This window comes from Erinaceus europaeus, chromosome X (genome assembly GCF_950295315.1).
Source record: "Erinaceus europaeus chromosome X, mEriEur2.1, whole genome shotgun sequence".
In the NCBI taxonomy this organism is placed as follows: domain Eukaryota; kingdom Metazoa; phylum Chordata; class Mammalia; order Eulipotyphla; family Erinaceidae; genus Erinaceus; species Erinaceus europaeus.
In genome coordinates, this window is record NC_080185.1 from 111,333,285 (window position 1) to 111,354,290 (window position 21,006).

The 21,006-nt window shown below is 41.2% G+C and overlaps 1 protein-coding gene across 1 annotated transcript in view; it reads right to left on the minus strand.

Moving 5' to 3' along the window:
• The window catches only part of LOC132535939 (high mobility group protein B3-like), a 152,987-nt gene extending 133,068 nt beyond the window's left edge, over positions 1 to 19,919 (minus strand). Inside the window, exon 1 of the mRNA XM_060183583.1 lies at positions 19,518 to 19,919. Within this exon, the coding sequence (XP_060039566.1) occupies positions 19,518 to 19,847 (330 nt within the window). The 5' untranslated portion in view covers positions 19,848 to 19,919. The remainder of the gene's footprint in view (positions 1 to 19,517) is intronic.
• Between the last annotated feature and the right edge of the window lie 1,087 nt (positions 19,920 to 21,006).

Sequence of the window (21,006 nt, forward strand, 5' to 3'; positions counted from 1 at the left end):
TTAGAGAACACTCAAGAATATCCTAGGTATGGAGATAAAACCTTTAAATAAACCATTTATTTATCTTCCCATAAAATTCTTAGGAGGTCAGGGCCGGGTAGTGGCGTACCTGGTTGAGCGCACATATTACAGTGCACAAGGACCCGGGTTCGAGCCTCCGGTCCCCACCTGCAGGGGGAAAGCTTTGCGAGTGGTCAAGCAGTGCTGCAGGTCTCTCTCTCTCTCTCTCTCTCTCTCTCTCTTTCTCTTTCTCTCCCTATCTTTCTCCCCTCCTCCTCCCAATTTCTGGCTGTCTCTATCCAATAACTAAAGATAATAAAAAATTTTAAAAATTCTTAGGAGGTAAATTTTATTTTTCTTTTGTAAGTGAAAAGGCATGGAGTCCTAACAATTAAATAACAATTGCACATATACCAATGACCCTACAATTCTGTCTGTCAGGCCCATTTCTCCTACCTTCAAAGGCCAACCTGGCTCTAAAACACTCAAACAGGAATAAACTTTGTATAAAAGGGGATCTCTTTGCTACTTGCTTTTATCCATTCTCTACCCAGGAATCTCAGCTTGTATTAGTCTTTCAGTTCCTCACAACATAATGACTCTAACAGCTTCCAGGGAACTTGATAAAGTAGGACTTTATTGAAAGGAACAAAAAAGACTGGACTCCCACTGTGGAGTAAAATATTTCAACAAGAAAAGTTGACCAACAATGAAATTTATTATTATTATTTTAATTTCTAGTCATTCTGAATTATTAGCCAATGTGGATGAGAAACCTTTGATCTGTTCCATCTTCTCTTCCTATTTTGTTCTCTAGGGAACCTATTTTTGTGAAGCTTGCACATCAGTGACCTCCAATCAATTTTCACTGGACTGAGCTTGCAAAGCAAGTGATAATGTGCTCAATCTCTATTGAAATCACACAAATATCACTTGAATTACTGAATCCTGATCAACTGCATTCCTTTACAGCACTCTGTAAAAAATGTTTCCCACTAACTAATTCCCACCACAGCATCCATGTTGACTTCTCTCTGGGTCCCCTAGCTTATCTGTCCTTGGTGTTCTGCCTGGAAGCCATCCATGAAAGGGGTGTTTATAACTGTCATTTTCTTAAGGGAAGAGTAATTTCCCAACAGAGGTCCAAAGTAAAAGCCACTTTCTACAAAGTAAAAGCCTACTTCTAGGATGAGATGTAAAATGCTATGGTACTTGTAGCCCTGATAACATAACTGTCCAGACATGTAGATTTAAAAAGATTCCACCCCATTTTCTTCTGGTTCTGCCTTAATGTATTTCACCTAAATCTCACTGATTTGTAGAATCTAAAAAGCAAAACAAATTAAGACTCATAAAATTGATAGTTACCAGAGTGAGTTAAATGGATGAAGAGGATCAAGAGATGCATATTTGTAGTTACAAAATAAATCAAGGATATGTGATATATAATATGTTCACTGATCAACAATGTGATGTTGCCAACTAAAAGTTGCTAAGACAGTAAACAGACTTATTATGATAATCACTTTAGAATGTATATAAATGTTGAATCATTATGTTGTACACCAGAAACTAAAAGAATGTTATACTTTAAAGTAAACTAATGTTATAGTTCAGTTTTTAAAAAAAGAATTCAGGGGCCAGGTGGTGGCACACCTGGTTGAGCATACATGTTGCCATGTCCAAGGTCCCAGGTTCTAGTCCTTAGGGACATACTTGCCGGAAAGAAGCGTCACAAGTGGTGAAGCAGTGCTGCAAGTGCCCCTCTCTCTCTCTCTCTCTCTCTCTCTCTCTATATATATATATATATATATATATATATATATATATATATCCTTCTTCCATCTCAGTTTCACTCTGCCCTACCCTATAAATAAATTAGTAAAATATTTTAAAAGAATTTATACATTTATACTAAAATCAATATTTGCCAAATAATTTAACAGAAATGTTGAACCTAGAAAATAATTCCTACAATATTGCTGAAAGCAATTACTTTTTTAAGTATTCAAGTCATATCCCTCACACCTCATGATCAGATGGAAGTTATAATAAAATGTCAATCAAATAAGTTTGTTATATTTTATCTTGAATCTCCTAACACAACCACTTTGAATATAATGTATGAGAACTTATCAAACTGTATCGACAAGTGAAAAAATACTGAATGAATTGTCTGAAAATTTTATATAAGCATTAAGCAAGACTCTGCCTACTTAACTCTGTTTCCACATGCTTTGAGGGATAAAGAATAGGGAAGCTATCAGGAGTCGGGCGGTAGTGCAGCAGGTTAAGCACAGGTAGCACAAAGCCCACGAACCAGCGTAAGGATCCCAGTTTGAACCCCAGCTCCCCACCTGCAGGGGAGTCATTTCACAGGCAGTGAAGCAGGTCTGCAGGTGTCTATCTTCTCTCCTACTGTCTGTCTTCCCCTCCTCTCTCCATTTCTCTCTGTCCTATCCAACAACAACAACAATAACAACAGCAATAGTAACTACAACAATAAAACAACAAGGGCAACAAAGGAAATAAATAAATAAGTAACCCAGATTAAAAAAAAAGAATAGGGAAGCCATCAAAGGAGGGGATTGGATATTGAGCTCTGGGGATGGGCACTGTGTGGAAATGTACCTCTTTTATCCTATAGTCTTGTCAATATTTCCATTTTATAAATATTTTTTAAAAAGTGATATGATCATATCTGTTCGACCAAATTCACAAGATTGTTTTGAGAGTCAATGAGACAGTAATCTTGAACATACCTTTAAAGCATTAAACTACTATATGACTGTATATTATAACATGAATTGCAGGAGTGAAATTAAACGTATCCAAACTACAGACAAGGAGTTGAACTGTCAGCAAAACTTTTACATTTAAAGTCCAACATGTTGTCTAATCCATAGGAAACTGAATTCATATTTCAGATAATACATCAGTTCCAAGGCAATAATTAACAGGATGGTAAATAGGACCACATGTCTGGACCAATTCCCAGGGCCTATTCAAAAATTTCACTGAAGTAACCAACATTTGGTTTGGGAGTGTTTGAAGAGTGTTTGACATATTCAGCACATGAGATGTACAAAATTTTGTAGAGATGAAGTAAAAACCCTTTTTTAAAAGTGAGAAAATGAAGTTATCAAATAAGTTTTAGGAAAGCTTGCAAACTGAACAGTATTCTATGTAAAGACAACTAATATCTAATGAGATCATTCTCCTTGGTAGACTCTAGATACTGTGGTAAAAATAATGTTCATCAGAAGTCTGTATAAGCCAGGTGGGAAAAAATTTCTGCTAACCAAGCCAAAAATATGAACTAGTTCCTAACATAATTGTATTGCCTAGGCCCCACCAATACTGTATTCTAGTCAACTAAATTGTCTCCCTCCCTCTTCAACAACTTTCAAGAATTTCTTTTTTTTTTTTTTTTCCTTTTTCTTTTTGAGAGTACGGCATAGGGATGCAAGGACAAAATCAGAATAACAATTAAGAATTTCAACTTTTAAAAAGGCAAATTGCAAAGCTCTTGGGCTTCTGGGAAAATGCCCCCAGATTTGTTAAGAAGCATAGAATATTGCCTACAGGATTTGGAAATTGTATTTGTTTACCCTGCAAGATAAATAAAAAGGATCAAATAGCTCAACTTTAGATGTTCTCAGTGATTCTCCAGTTTGGTTACAAAATTAAATTAATTTACTTCAAGATTCTCAGGGTTAAAAGATTTACTCTTAAGAAGTTCTCTATTTGGGGAGTCTGGCGGTAGCGCAGCGGGTTAAGCACGTGGCGCAAAGCGCAAGGACTGGTGTAAGGATCCCGGTTCGAGCCCCCGGCCCGGCTCCCCACCTGCAGGGGAGTCGCTTCACAGGCGGTGAAGTAGGTCTGCAGGTGTCTATCTTTCTCTCCCCCTCTCTGTCTTCCTCTCCTCTCTCCATTTCTCTCTGTGCTATCCAACAACAACGATAATAACTACAACAATAAAACAACAAGGGCAACAAAAGGGAATAAATAAATTTAAAAAAAGAAGTTCTCTATTTGAAATTGTTATTGTTGAGAACAGATTTAAAATGTATTAGGTATATGCAGAAAATTAAACAGAAAAATAACAACACTAATTAGGCTGACCCTCCTGCCTCCAGAAAGATAAGATATGTGTTTGACAGGTAATTAGATGCAATATTCTAAAATGAGAGTGAGAGAAACTCTGCAGAATACAAATGGCACAGTGTCTTACCTTCTTCTGACTCCCACATAATGTTTCCCATTAAAATGGATACTTGAGCCACTGCCAAAATAAAGAACTTCTCTTTGGAAATCATGCATATTTTGTGTGGTTTGACAATTTGATGCCAGAAAAAAAAAAGCATGGTTTTTAATATTTGGTAGGCATGATCCAAATCCTGGTTTTGTCACTTATCAGCTCTTAATGTTAAATTGTTTTTATCTCTCCATCTCTCGTTTTTCCCCCTACAAAGTAGGGATAATAATATGCAAGACTATTTGGGAGAAAATAAAATTTTATAAATATTTATACAGCAAGATACAATGCTGGAGTATAATATATTCACAATAAAAATTTATTGAGCTGCATAGATAGTAAGAATGTCAATCTTTGAAGTTATCTCTGAAAGAAAACATCATCTTTGTAAATATAATAGCTATTGTTTTCCTGAAAAGGGACAGTTAACTTTTATTGGGACTATTCTTAGTGCTAGCAGCTTTCAACCACAGATCTTACTTACTTTACTCTTACCACTCACACCCAAAAACAAGCAGATGTAATCCACATTAGTCTTCTCTTTAAAAAAAAAGATTTACAATAGTATCAAACATTGATGGTTTTGATTGGTTAACTCAAAGAATTCCCCACCTGCTGCAATTCTGACTAGCTGAATGTAAACAATAAAATGGTCAAATGTGGCTTGACCTATACAATTCATTTTCTAACAAAAATGGACATTTTCTTAAAAGAATGGCATCTCCAACTGGAAAGAGTCATTTTTAATCACATTATTCATTGCTGTTTCGTTGTATTTACTTAGGGTCACTAGGAAAAACATATACAGATAAAATGAAAAAGGGTTATCCACATTATATTTAAGGACTTAGAAAATGTTGATGAGGTTTTTTTTACTCTAAAAGTGATCTCATATAAATAAAAATATGTTAAAAGGAATTCCACAAAAATAATCAAGATAAATGCAAAAAAAAGACATACTGAATACATATTATAGTCCAATGAATAAGTTTGTGTTTAGCAACAATAAAAAATATATATATGGCCTATTTGTGGTGATTTCCGTCAGCCTGAACATGGACAAAACTTCTCTCACTAAGAATGAGTTCTTTTATTCTCAGTTTCATTCAAGTAAGAGTGGACTCAACTTCTCCTTAGTATTGTGGGATGCCATGCTGTGGAAATAGTTTCAAATAATGAGCACTGGGGAGGTGAATGAAATGCTGTTCATGTTTACACTGGTACATGGGCACAAACAAAAGCTCTAGCACACCAGTAGCATTCTGTTGATCTGCTGATTTTTCAAATATGGTTCCTGTATCAATACAATAACAAGGGAAAATAATTTAAAAAATCAACTAACAGATCTGTTCTGGGGATAAAGAAGACCATCTTTTAAAAATAAGACTATAATATGCTCATATAGTGCTGAAATTCACCCAAACTGGTCAAAATAATTCATGAACATAAGAGTTTCAACTCTATTCAAATATTGCTACAGGGAGTTATCTTGACACATGCAAAAATAGAGTCTCAGGGCTTTATCCAATCTAAAGGAGATGTTTGTAATTCCACACCACCTTTTCTCCCCATCTTTTGTAATACTCCCCAGCTCATGGTATTAGCTGGATACAGTTATTAGTGGGTCATGTGGTCATAGTAGACAATATATACTGCACATATAGCATATAACATGAGTCAACTTTACTACCATAAGTTTTATTACTATAACCCCCACTTTATTAAATAATTTGATCAATATTAATAATAAATATCATTATAAACTTTATAATTAAATAATAATTTTTGATTAAAGAATGAGATTTCCTATCAGAAGGCAGTTCCATGTCTCTAAGTGACTTTCCATCCCAGGAAACATCAACTTTATATGAGTATTTACTAGAGGTTAAATCCCTAAATTTTAGGAAAAGGGAATTGCCTTACTCAGTCATGATGTTCCATATATATATATATCCTCACATTTCGGCCTCCAAATCACATACCACAATGAAAGACATTGAAGATACTGCAGTGATTATCTTAGCAATGAATTAGCAGTATTTCTGCATGCCACAATGTTGGTTGGTACAATAAAAAAAGAATTCTAGGCATAGGGAAATGACTGTTCTTAACCCCAAAAGTGTCAAGAGGTGGAAAAAAAGTGATGGCAACACAAAAAAACCAAATAATGAATTTAATGACACTGAAATAGCTTGGTCTCTCTGCTGGATGCCACTGGCCTCCCTCTAAACATCCTATTCACACCACTCAATACTGGTAGCATCACTTCTACTGACAATTTCCAATTTTCTGTGAATCTTTGGACAATTTTACCACTCGATCACTGCAATTGGAGAGTTAGAACAAAGGTAAGTTAATGGCTCAAAATGAATTTTAATTTATATTTAACTTACTCTGCCTTTACCACCAATGAGTCTCCTGTTCCTCCTGTCCAATTCCTATCCCTCTTTTGCATTTTTATATTAGGTGGAAGAAAGCTTAAAGAAAAAACGAACAGCCAAAAGCAGGAAAAAACCTCAGTAATATACATGACCTTCAAGGACCAATACCAGAACCAAAAACATGAATATTAGAGAATATTCAAAAATAAATCTGCCAGAGGGGACATGGGGAGCAGCTTTGATTTTAGATAAATTCAAACTCAAACATTCCTAGGTGTAAAAGCAATTGAGACCTAACAAAAATGGAGTTTAGTAAGGATGATGGCAAATGAATTAACCAAAAATCTGCAAGTAGTTATTGACAGAAATCTAATACAAGATGACTAAAACAAAAATAAATGAAATTTTTACATTATATAATTAGGAAGTTCAAGGAGAAAAGCCACGGGTTCAAACAATGCCTCTATAACTTCATCTTTCTCTAGCTCTCCATCTGTCAGCTCCCAGAGGGATCTTTCCTATCTTTCATCCCAGTAGTTTAATTGTGCCACAGAAGAAAAAGTTTCACTATCTTAGTGTCTCCAATAGAAACACACAGACATGAGACCAGGAGATAGCTCTGCCAGTAGAATGCCTTACCACGTTTGAACTTCGATACCACACAGGAGGACCACAACACTGGGGGAAGCCCCAGGAATGGCAGTGCTGTGACATCTCTCCCTCTTTTTCTCTTTGCCTCTCTGAAATAAAAATACAAAGATTTGACATCCACTGATCATAACGGGTCAAGACAAGTTTGTATACATACCCCTGAAGTTAAGGGAAGGGTAATGAGGAGGAGAAATAGTATTCCAAAAAACTTCATGGGCTAAGAGTTGCACAAAAGAAAATTGATGTTATTATCCCAACAGACTAGAATGAATGGGCACAGAAAAAAATGTCCACTGTATAGTAGGGCTATATGGTCAAGAAGAAAATGTCATCTAGAGATGTATAATTTGGCCAATGCCAAAGAAATTGCTAATTATCATTCAGTATCCACTTTTTATTTCTTTATTTTGGTAGGACAATCCCCAATTTTTAACTGGCATACCTCTACCCTTACAGCTAGGTGTAGCTGTTTGACTAAGTTTAGGCTGATAGGATGTGAAAGTCACATGTAACTTTCAGATTATCTCAGTGAGGAAGTTATTTCTAGGAGTGTTTTTTCTTTAGTCCCTTTTCCCATTTTCCTCTGTAAAGCCCATATTTCTCCCAGTCCTGGAACCTCTAGGGTGGGGCTCACGTTTCTGAATACCTCCCTCAATTCATACCAACTGATACTGCATCTGCTGATCCCAGCCTAATCAATGCAACCAGTACCACCTCAGCATGCTTCACTTCAGACTGTGTCCAGAAACGTCAGGCATGGAATATCAACCCTCCAGCTTCATTACTCAGGTGAGACCTTTCCTATCTCACAGGACTCCTTAATTCCATTTCGGGTGGTGTACTTCCTAACAAAGCTGGAAAGCCTAGATAGAGACCAGGGCCCACGGGATAGGGCATATGTACACACATATCCATAAATTAGGGCAAAATTTATACCTAAAAGCAAAGTGCATAGTAGTTTGCAGTGAGTCAATGAATGCAGCAAGCAAGCAGAAAGACCTAAAAAGAAACCATAAAGTAGCTAACGAAATGGTTTTGACTTAGACCTAGATAGCCTCCTCACCTACTTCCTATTACCCTTCCCTCAGTCACTCCAAAGCTAACCTTGTGAGACAAAGTAAGGACGACAAAAGCTGAATAGTGGCAAAAGACCTGTATACTTTAACAATGACTCTTTAGTCACTTCCAGGCCACCCCATCACCTGGGGCCCTAGTCAGGAAGTCCTGGGATTCCTACAGACATGATGGGTCTATACTTTGAATAGATCCGTCTCTCCATTGTCACTGGTCATTTCCATCAGGAACAACATAATGGACACCTCTGTGGGCCTCTATAGGACCTTGCCCTCAGTGTGGATCAACAACAGTAGAGAATGTTCCATCCTCCAAAGGGAGGTTGGATAACATACTCTACCTACCACCGGAAGAAGATGGGTCCTAAAATTGGTGCAACCTGGAATGTTCCTAGATGTGACCATAGACTTTGAGCTCAGACCTACAGGGATGCAGAGGTTACATATGCTGCTGTGCTGAATATGGACCCCAGATTAAACTGATCGGGTTTACAGTTAATATTTTATACGCTTTGCCTACATTTGGGAGCTATTCTCTTCCCTAGTCCTTTTCCCAGCTATGACACCATCTCCCCAGACAATAACTGGGGTCCACCTGCAAATCAAATGGCAGGCTCAGGTAAAAATGAGTAAAACTATGAACCTCTTGGAATATATCTAAAATAGACTTACTAGCTTTTTCAAAAAGGGAGACCCCAAAACTTCATCTGCAATATTCATGACTATAGGTTCATGATTAGCCAATAATTTATTCGGCTTTATATCTTAACTCTTTTTCAGCCACCAAGTTCCAGATGCTACCATGATGCCAACCTGATTTCCCTGGGCAGACAAAGCCACCAATGTGTTCTAGAGCCCCACTTCCCCAGATCCCTACCTCACGAGGAAAAGAGAGACTATGGACTGACCTGTTAATACCCATGTTCAGTGGGGAAGCAATTACAGAAGCCAGACCTTCCACCTTTGCACCCCATAATGATCCGAGGTCAATACAGCCAGAGGGATAAAGAAAAGGAAAACTATCAAGGGTAGGGGGATTGGATAAAAATATCTGGTGATGGGAATTGTAGGGAACTGTACCCCTTATCCAATTGTCTTATCGGTGTTCCCATTTTATTTATTTTCTGTTTCTTTTTAGATTTTTATTATCTTTCTTTGAAAGAGACAGGCAGAAATCAAGAGGGAAGTGGGTGACAGAAAGTGAGAGAGGTAGATACACACCTGAAACACTACTTCACCACTTACAAAGCTTTCACCCTAAAGGTGAGGACCAGGTGCTCGAACCTGGGTCCTTGCAGACTATAATGTGTACACTCAACCAGGTGTACCAACAAACAGCCCCAGTGTTTACATTTCATAAGAAATAATAATAGTTGGCTGCTGCAAAAAATACTTGCACAGGTTTGGTAGGAATCAGCCTGTAGCCCATTAAAGTAAAATAAATATAACTACCTGGCCTTCCCTTAAAAAAAAAAAAAGACTTTAAATCTGTGTATCCAAGTAACATAGAACAGGAAGTTTCGAACCAACAGTAGGGAATAAATCTGGGTTGTGGTCTCTGGTTCCTACATGCCACTATGGTCGATCCAAGTTGGGCAGGGACCCAGTTCTGCAGAATAGAATAAACTGTCTCAGTGCCTGCCATTTCCAATATTGTGTGTGTGTGTGTGTGTGTGTGTGTGTGTGTGTGTGTGTATCCTTGTGTGTGTGTGTGTGCGTGTGTGTGTGTGTGTGTGTGTGTTTGTGTGTGTGTGTTCGTGTGCGCACGCATCTGTGAATGTGGGCTGATGATCAAAGGATATCCATGTAGGGGCTAAAAACCATTCTGCAAACGGGGAATAAAGCAACATCAAGGGTGCCTGGACACATCCTGTACTCAGACACACCAAAGCCTGCTGCTTTCTGTGTTCAGCAAAGGTCTGTGCCAATGGCTTGGGTGTAGTTGGCCTGGCCCAGGCAGTGAAGAGTGCTCTGCGACTGTGCTCTGATCCTCCCTGCAGAGTACTTTAGCCACACCAGCCACCCCAGAGACCCAGCACCAGGACAAACCTCACAGAATCCCATAAGCCACTTGGGAGACTCAACTAGAATCCCATAAGCCTCTAGGCTGCCTGGGGAGATTAACTCATACTGAAAGGAAGTAGCAAATAAGACCGAGTGTGGCAAGTGCTCCTTAAAGGAAGTTTTCAGTTCCGGTCAAGTCAAGATCTCCCCAAAGAGAAATGATAAAGATATTTCTTCAGCAAAGACAGACTTGACCCTCCCCACAACCAATTCTTCCCTTCATCTTGGGTCTTCATTTGGGTGCTCAAACTTTTCAAGTCACATAGCAGACGCCCAACTAGGCCAGTTGCCTTTTTTCCATTTTCTGCAATTGTGTAATTAGACCTATGAGGGCAATGGATACTTTTCAGGTCATATACACAGGGGCTATGGCGCTCTCGAAAGTTACTACAAGCAGACAGATTTGTATTCTGCTGGGCTTTCTTTATTCATCTTCTCCTTACATCCCACTTACACCTCCTTCCTCCTCCTCCGAATCTGAACTTTCCCCATCGTCAGAGGAATCCTCCCCCTCTGAATCTTCTGACTCTTTATCTTCTTCCAGCTTCTTCTGTGTAATGTTCAGAGGACTCTCCCAACCATCCAGATCCATGGCCTTGAATTCGGCAACAACCATGTTATACTGCATCCTCAGCTGTGCTACCCTGTCTTCATACAGCCTTTTCTCCATGTTACTGAGGTTGCTCCATATCTCGCCCAGCTTCTTTGACATGTTGCCCGAGGTGATGTCAGGATAATCAGCTTTAACCTTGGGGCGGAAATCGGAAGAGAACAGGAAAGATGCTGACAGCCGTCTCTTGGGAGCATTGGCATCTCTCTCCCTTCTTCCTGCTGGTCCATGACCCCGTGTTTGTGGGTCATTGCACTCGCGCTCAGCCCTCGCCAGGTCTCTGAATGCATTCTTCTCTTCCTCTGACAGCATTCTCCATCTCCGAGAGCATTTCCTAGAAAATTCGACTAGGTTCATGCGGGCACCGGGTTTTTTCTCCTGGTGTTCAGCTTTGCACATTCGCAGAAAGAAGGCAAAAGTAGAAATCCTCTTGGTCTTGGGGGCCTCACGTAGAACCGTCCGATATCGAACGACAAAGGGTTTGTCAGTCTTCTCCAATAGAAGTACTTCCATCACTTTTCCTGAGAAAGTTCCTCCACGCAACGCGGTTAGGTTGAAGCACTCAGCCTGACACTCAGATCTGTGCTGACTGCTACTGTTGTCCTCAAGACTCCATGGAGACTGATGATGACCTCACTGAACATGTCACAGAACTGAAGCTGGTGGCCATGACTCCTTGCTCCTGCCCGCCCCCACCACCAACATACCACCCCAAATCCCTATGCTTTTTCATGCCAACATCCATGATTCCTCTAGTCCTGTCTCGTGGGCCTCAGCTGAGACTCCTCACAACATGGTGTTCTCCTCAACACCTCCTGTCTGAGGCAGCATGCCTGTGCACAGGCTGTGGGCTAGCAGGTTCCTGCCTCTGTAGAAACCCATAACCCCATTCTAGACGCATGAATGGAATGCCTGCTAAGAAATAACCAAAGGGAGAGGGAACAGTGTATGGTGTATGGTTGGGACCAGAGGGGAGGGACAGAGCAGAGGCTTTGGGCTACCACTGACTTCCAGGTGTGCCTTCTGCCATTTCACCTCACCTTTCCAGACTCCAACATGACATGGCCCACCTTATCCACCCTAGTCTAAGAAGTCAAGATGGTTTCATTAAAAATCATATATGGACATCCAGAAATCACTCCCATTCACTGTTGCAGCAAAATCAATAAAATACCTCAGAATAATGTTGACCAAAGAAGTCAAAGACTTGAGGAGAGTGCGGGAAGATGGCGGACTGAGAAGCTGCTAACAGCGAGTGCTCTGATCGCATCGTCGACAACAGTAGGATTTTCTGCCTTTAGCAGGCCAGTCAATAAGGGGTGACACCAAAGAGGTGATTATAATTTAATTTGGGTTAAGAATTAGAGTAAAGGTGACATGGACTAGCGGGGCTCCAGACTTCCCAGGCGCCGGGCAAGGTGAGTGTGCCGGGCATAGTCCTCCGCCAGGGAAGGCGGCTCCTCCGCCAGTTGCTGAACGCGGCAGGCAGAGGACCCGGAGAGAGCACTTTAGCTCGGGGGCTTTCTCTTGGGAGTCTCCAGGGTCCACCGCGACCCTGAGGGCGGATCCAAAGACTTCTTGAGTATAGCTCTCATTGGATCAAAGGACTTGGAGCTAGTTTCCATTTTCAAGAAATCCTTTAAACATGTCTGGAGGGGGGGGGGGTTTCCAGGAAGCTGCTAGCTTCGAAGCTCCAAACACACTCCCCTGGAGACAATAAGATTTTCTGCCATTAGCAGGCCAGCCAATAAGGTGTCCTTAGACACCAAGGAGGCAATTATAACTTAATTTGGGTTAAGAATTAGAGTAGGGAAAAAAATTCTTTTTTCTTCCTTTTAATTTTCAAGCATACATACTTCCCGCCGCCCCTCCCCCCCATAAGCAGTCCCTGGGACCAGCTACTAGCAGGATACCCCATATCACCAAACAGGGTTTTTTTTTTTTAACTCACTGATATGCATATGCAATACCCATCAAAGTTCCACCAGGCTTCTTTAAGAGAATAGAACAAACACTACAATCATTTATCTGGAACTTGAAAACACCTAGAATTGCCAAAACCATCTTAAGGAAAAGAAACAGAAATGGAGGCATCACACTCCCAGACCTTAAACTATATTATAAAGCCATCATCATCAAAACAGCATGGTACTGGAACAAAAATAGGCATACAGAGTAGTGGAACAGAATTGAAAGCCCAGAAGTAAATCCCAACACCTATGGGCATCTAATCTTTGATAAGGGAGCCCAAAGGATTAAATGGAAAAAGGAGGCTCTCTTCAATAAATGGTGCTGGGAAAACTGGGTTGAAACATGCAGAAGAATGAAATTGAACCACTTTATCTCACCAGAAACAAAAATCAACTCCAAATGGATCAAAGACCTAGATGTCAGACCAGAAACAATAAAATACTTAGAGGAAAACATTGGTAAAACACTTTCCCACATACACCTGAAGGACATCTTTGATGAATCAAACCCAATTGCAAGGCAGACTAAAGCAGAAACAAACCAATGGGACTACATCAAATTGAAAAGCTTCTGCACATCCAAAGAAACTATTAAACAAACAGAGAGACCCCTCACAGAATGGGAGAAGATCTTCACATGCCAGACATCAGACAAGAAACTAATCACCAAAATATATAAAGAGCTCAGCAAACTTATCCGCAAAAAAGCAAATGACCCCATCCAAAAATGGGCAGAGGAAATGAACAAAACATTCACCACAGAGGAGATCCAAAAGGCTAACAAACATATGAAAAACTGCTCTAGGTCACTGATCATCAGAGAAATGCAAATTAAGACAACACTAAGATACCACCTCACTCCTGTAAGAATGGCATACATCAAAAAGGACAGCAGCAACAAATGCTGAAGAGGATGTGGGGACAAAGGAACCCTTTTACATTGCTGGTTGGAATGTAAATTGGTACAGCCTCTGTGGAGAGCAGTCTGGAAAACTCTCAGAAGACTAGACATGGACCTTCCATATGACCCAGTAATTCCTCTCCTGGGGTTATACCCCAAGGACTCCATAACACCAAACCAAAAAGAGGTGTGTACTCCTATGTTCATAGCAGCACAATTCATAATAGCTAAAACCTGGAAGCAACCCAGGTGCCCAACAACAGATGAGTGGCTGAGAAAGCTGTGGTATATATACACAATGGAATACTATGCAGCTATCAAGAACAATGAACCCACCTTCTCTGACCCATCTTGGACAGAGCTAGAAGGAATTATGTTAAGTGAACTAAGTCAGAAAGATAAAGATGAGTATGGGATGATCCCACTCATCAACAGAAGCTGACTAAGAAGATCTGAAAGGGAAACTAAAAGCAGGACCTGATCACATTGTAAGTAGGGCACCAAAGTAAAAACCCAGTGGTGAGGGGTAGACATGTAGCTTCCTGGGCCAGTGGGGGGTGGGAGTGGGCGGGAGGGATGGGTCACAGCCCTTTGGTGGTGGGAATGGTGTTTATGTACACTCCTAGCAAAATGTAGACATATAAATCAGTAGTTAATTAATATGAGAGGGGGAAATCAATTGTATGTCTCAAAGTTTCTCAAAAGACAAACTGAATCTTTTTAATATATAGGCTGTGTATTTGATAAGCGGACTCTCTCAAAAGCCTAGACCAAGTAGATTAGAAGCATCCAATAGCACAGCTATATACAAGATACTGGGTACTGTACAGCAAACCATAACAAAGGGACTTTTCAAAGTTAACCCAATTAACAAATAAAGTAATGATAATACTAACTATCGATTGTCTTTTTGAACCCTAAGACAGCAGGAACCTCACATCTCCACTATAGAGCCCCTACTTCCCCCAGTCCTAGAACCCTTGAATAGGGCCCACTTTCCTGTATGCATCTCCCAATCCGAACCAAATAATAATGCATCCGCTGATCACAACCTAACCAAAGCAACGATTGCCACCTCAATATGCTTCACCTCAGACTGTATCCAGAGACTTGACATGTGGAATGACAACCCTTCAACTTCATTACTCGGGTGAGACCTTTCCTTTTATAGTACACTCTAATTTCATCTCAGGTAGTTCACTTTCTAACAAAGTTCCATAATCTAGATATACACCAGTTTCTGTGAGAGAGAGCTTATGTGCACACGTATACATAAACTGCTGCAAAATATATACCTGAAAGCAGAAGTACACTAGAGTTTACAGTGAGTACCTCCCTAACACTTCCTCTCCACTATTCCAAGCTTGGGATCCATGATTGCTCAACAAATTGTTTGGCCTCATATGTTAACTCTCTTTTCAATCACCAGGTTCCAGATGCCACCTGGATGCTGGCTAGGCTTCCCTGGATTGAAGACCCCATCAATGTGTACTGGAGCTCAGCTTCCCCAGAGACACACCTTACTAGGGAAAGAGAGAGGCAGACTGGGAGTATGGACCGACCACTCAACACCCATGTTCAGAGGGGAACCAATTACAGAAGCTAGACCTTCTACCTTCTGGAACCCTCAACGACCCTGGGTCCATGCTCCCAGAGGACTAGAGAATCGGAAAGCTACCATTGTAGGGGGGTGATTATGGGAATTGGGTTGTGGGAATTGTGTGGAGTTGTACCCCGTCTACCTTATGTTTTTCTTCACTAATCCTTTCGTAAATAAAAAATGAAAAAAAAAAAAAGAAGTCAAAGACTTGTATCATGATAACTATGAGTCACTATTCAAGGAAAGAGAAACTGATACCAACAACTGGAAAGACGCCCCTAGCTCATGGACTGGAAGAATAAATATCGTCAAATGAATATTCTCCCCAGAGCCATATACATATTTAATGTGATACCCATCAAAGTTCCACCAAGCTTCTTTAACAGAATAGAACATTAACTACAATCATTTATCTGGAACCAGAAAACACGCAGAATTGCCAAAACAATCTTGAGGAAAACAAACAGAAATGGAGTCATCACACTCCTAGACCTCAAACCATATTATAAGGCCATCCTCATCAAAACAGCCTGGTATTGGAACAAATATAAGCACTCAGACCTGTGGAACAGAATTGAAAGTCCAGAACCAAACCACCACACCTATGGACAGCTAATCTTTGATCAGGGGGCACAAAGTATTAAATGGATGAACAAGGCTCTCCTCAATAAATGGTGCTGGGAAAACTGGGTTGAAAGTTGCAGAAGGAGGGGCGGAGCCAAGATGGAGACTTGGAAGCAGCTGCTGGCTTAAGCTCTGACAACAACTGCTGGAAAGCATCGCATCCTGGCCTTCAGCAGACTAGGAGTATGGATCGACCTACCAATGCCCATATTCTGCGGGGAAGCCATTACCAAAGCCAGACCTTCCACCTTCTGCATCCCAATATGACTTTGGGTCCATACTCCCAGAGGGATAAAGAATAGGAAAGCTATCAGGGTAGGGGATGGGATACGTTGACCTGGTGGTGGGAACTGTGTGGAGTTGTACCCCTCTTGTTTTATGGTTTGCTTAATGTCTCCTTTTTTAAATACATAAATAAATAAATAGATAAATATAAATAACTAACTAACTAAATAAATAAATAAATACGACATTTTTCTAAAACTTTTTCAATACAGAACAACTCATGTATGGAACAACAAAATAGACCCCTTTGTGGGCCCCCATAGGACCTTGCCCTCAACTTGGATCAGTAATGGCAGAGAATGTTCCATCCTCCGAAGGGATGATGGACAACATACTCTATGCTACACCTGAGGAAGATGGGTTGATACTGGGGCAGCATGGAATGTTCCTACTCATGACCACAGAATGGGAGCTCAGATCTAGGGGGATGCAGTGGTAACTCAGGCTCCTAAGCTAATTATGGGCCCCAGATCACATCAAATCGATGAGGTTTATAGTCAACAATATTTATACCCCTTTCCCACATTAGGGAGCTACTCTCCAGCTTTCTGATCCTTTTATCAACCATGACATCATCTACAAAGACAATAATTAGGATCCACCTGCATATCAGATTTCAGGCTCAGACAAAACAAAAAAACAAAACAAACACTAGTATAGCCACAGGACCTATGAAACATAACTAAAATATGCCTACTAGCTATCTACAAAATGGAGAACCACCCCCAACACTTCATCTGCACTATTCCAGTCTTTAGGTCCATGATTGTTCAACAATTTCTTTGGCTTTGTATGTTAACTCTCTCTTCAGCCTCCAGGTTCCAGATGCCAGCATGATGCCGACCAGAATTCCCTGGACAGACAACCTCACCAATGTGTCCTGGAGCCCCACTTCCCCAGAGACCCACCCTACTAGGGAAACACAGAGGCAGGCTGGAAGTATGGATCGACCTACCAATGCCCATGTTCAGCGGGGAAGCCATTACCAAAGCCAGACTTTCCACCTTCTCCATCCCTATATGACTTTGGGTCCATACTCCCAGAGGGATAAAGAATAGGAAAGCTATCGGGGTGGGGCTAGGATACCTTGATCTGGTGGTGGGAACTGTGTGGAGTTGTACTCCTCTTGTCCTATGGTTTGGTTAATGTCTCCTTTTGGAAATAAATAAATACATACATATATACATAAATAAATAAATAAATAAATACATAAATAAATAAATAAATAAATGTCAGACAACCCTACCAAGGCGCTTTGGAGCGCTGCCTGACCAGAACCCTTCCCAACTAGGGAAAGAGAGAGACAGGCTTGAATATGGATCGACCAGTCAACACCCATGTTCAGTGGGGAAGCAATTACAGAAGGCAGACCTTCAACCTTCTGCATACTACAATGATCTTGAATCCATACTCCCAGAGGGTTAAAGAATAGGAAAGCTATCAGTGGTGGGGATGATATACAGAGGTCTCGTGGTGGGAACTGTGCAAAGCTGTACCCCTATTATCCTGTGGTTTTGTCAATGTTTCCTTTTTATAAATAATAAATTTAAAACTCATATATATATACATATATATACATATATATATATATATATATATATATACACACACACATACATAGGAAATGAGTTGTTTTAGTGTTTCACTACCCTCCAAGTGCCTTCCAGATAAAAGTCTCTGCCTGAGGACCTACTGACAGTTCCTGTAGAAATAATTGAACTGCTGATCTTAGACTCCATATGCTAAAGAATCCCATACAACTATATGAGGTGGGTCACTATTGCCAAACCTGGCCCCTAACCCGCAGGAGTTCCTCCCCCATATGCTTCCCTCCCCCTCAGCTCTTAGATCATTGTGAGAAGACTAAATTTGTGTATCCAAACAGTATAGAACAGGGAAGTTTCAAACCAGCAGTAGAGAATAAATCTGAGTTGTGGTCTCTGGTTCATGCCACCATGGTTGATCCAAGTTGGGCAGGGACCCCGTTCTGCAGAATAGAATAAACTATCTCGGTGCCTTCCTTTTTCAACATTGTGTGTGTGTGTGTGTGTGTGTCTGTGTCTGTGCATCCCTGTGTGTGTGTGTGTGTGTGTGTGTGTGTGTGTGTGTGTTTGTATGCACGTGCATGTGTGAATGAGGGGTGATGATCAAAGGATATCCACATAAGGGCTAAAAACCATTCTGCAAACGGGGAATATAGCAACATCAAGGGTGCCTGGACACATCCTGTACTCAGACACACCAAAGCCTGCTGCTTTCTGTGTTCAGCAAAGGTCTGTGCCAATGGCTTGGGTGTAGTTGGCCTGGCCCAGGCAGTGAAGAGTGCTCTGTGACTGTGCTCTGATCCTCCCTGCATAGTACTTTAGCCACACCAGCCACCCCAGAGACCCAGCACCAGGACAAACCTCACAGAATCCCATAAGCCACTTGGGAGACTCAACTAGAATCCCATAAGCCTCTAGGCTGCCTGGGGAGATTAACTCATACTGAAAGGAAGCAGCAAATAAGACCGAGTGTGGCAAGTGCTCCTTAAAGGAAGTTTTCAGTTCCGGTCAAGTCAAGATCTCCCCAAAGAGAAATGATAAAGATATTTCTTCAGCAAAGACAGCCTTGACCCCTCCCCACAACCAATTCTTCCCTTCATCTTGGGTCTTCATTTGGGTGCTCAAGCTTTTCAAGTCACATAGCAGACGCCCAACTAGGCCAGTTGCCTTTTTTCCATTTTCTGCAATTGTGTAATTAGACCTATGAGGGCAATGGATACTTTTCAGGTCATATACACAGGGGCTATGGCGCTCTCGAAAGTTACTACAAGCAGACAGATTTGTATTCTGCTGGGCTTTCTTTATTCATCTTCTCCTTACATCCCACTTACACCTCCTTCCTCCTCCTCCGAATCTGAACTTTCCCCATCGTCAGAGGAATCCTCCCCCTCTGAATCTTCTGACTCTTTATCTTCTTCCAGCTTCTTCTGTGTAATGTTCAGAGGACTCTCCCAACCATCCAGACCCATGGCCTTGTATTCCGCAACAACCATGTTATACTGCATCCTCAGCTGTGCTACCCTGTCTTCATACAGCCTTTTCTCCTTGTTACTGAGGTTGCTCCACATCTCGCCCAGCTTCTTTGACATGTTGCCCGAGGTGATGTCAGGATAATCAGCTTTAACCTTGGGGCGGAAATCGGAAGAGAACAGGAAAGATGCTGACAGCCGTCTCTTGGGAGCATTGGCATCTCTCTCCCTTCTTCCTGCTGGTCCATGACCCCGTGTTTGTGGGTCATTGCGCTCGCACTCAGCCCTCGCCAGGTCTCTGAATGCATTCTTCTCTTCCTCTGACAGCATTCTCCATCTCCGAAAGCATTTCCTAGAAAATTCGACTAGGTTCATGCGGGCACCGGGTTTTTTCTCCTGATGTTCAGCTTTGCACATTCGCAGAAAGAAGGCAAAAGTAGAAATCCTCTTGGTCTTGGGGGCCTCACGTAGAACTGTCCGATATCGAACGACAAAGGGTTTGTCAGTCTTCTCCAATAGAAGTACCTCCATCATTTTTCCTGAGAAAGTTCCTCCACGCCACGCGGTTAGGTTGAAGCACTCAGCCTGACGCTCAGATCTCTGCTGACTGCTACTGTTGTCCTCAAGACTCCATGGAGACTGATGATGACCTCACTGAACATGTCACAGAACTGAAGCTGGTGGCCATGACTCCTTGCTCCTGCCCTCCCCCACCACCAACATATCACCCCAAATCCCTATGCTTTTTCATGCCAACCTCCATGATTCCTCTAGTCCTGTCGCTTGCGCCTCAGCTGAGACTCCTCACAACATGGTGTTCTCCTCAACACCTCCTGCCTAAGGCAGCATGCCTGTGCACAGGCTGTGGGCTAGCAGGTTCCGGCCTCTGTAGAAACCCATAACCCCATTCTAGACGCATGAATGGAATGCCTGCTAAGAAATAACCAAAGGGAGAGGGAACAGTGTATGGTGTATGGTTGGGAACAGAGGGGAGGGACAGAGCAGTGGCTTTGGGCTACCACTGACTTCCAGGTGTGCCTTCTGCCATTTCACCTCACTTTTCCAGACTCCAACATGACATGGCCCACCTTATCCACGCTAGTCTAAGAAGTCAAGATGGTTTCATTAAAAATCATATATGGACATCCAGAAATCACTCCCATTCACCGTTGCAGCAAAATCAATAAAATACCTCAGAATAATGCTGACCAAAGAAGTCAAAGACTTGTATCATGATAACTATGAGTCACTATTCAAGGAAAGAGAAACTGATACCAACAAATGGAAAGACGCCCCTAGCTCATGGAATGGAAGAATAAATATCGTCAAAATGAATATTCTCCCCAGAGCCATATACATATTTAACGCGATACCCATCAAACTTCCACCAAGCTTCTTTAATAGAATAGAACATTAACTACAATCATTTATCTGGAACCAGAAAACACCCAGAATTGCCAAAACAATCTTGAGGAAAACAAACAGAAATGGAGGCATCACACTCCTAGACCTCAAACCATATTATAAGGCCATCCTCATCAAAACAGCCTGGTATTGGAACAAATATAGGCACACA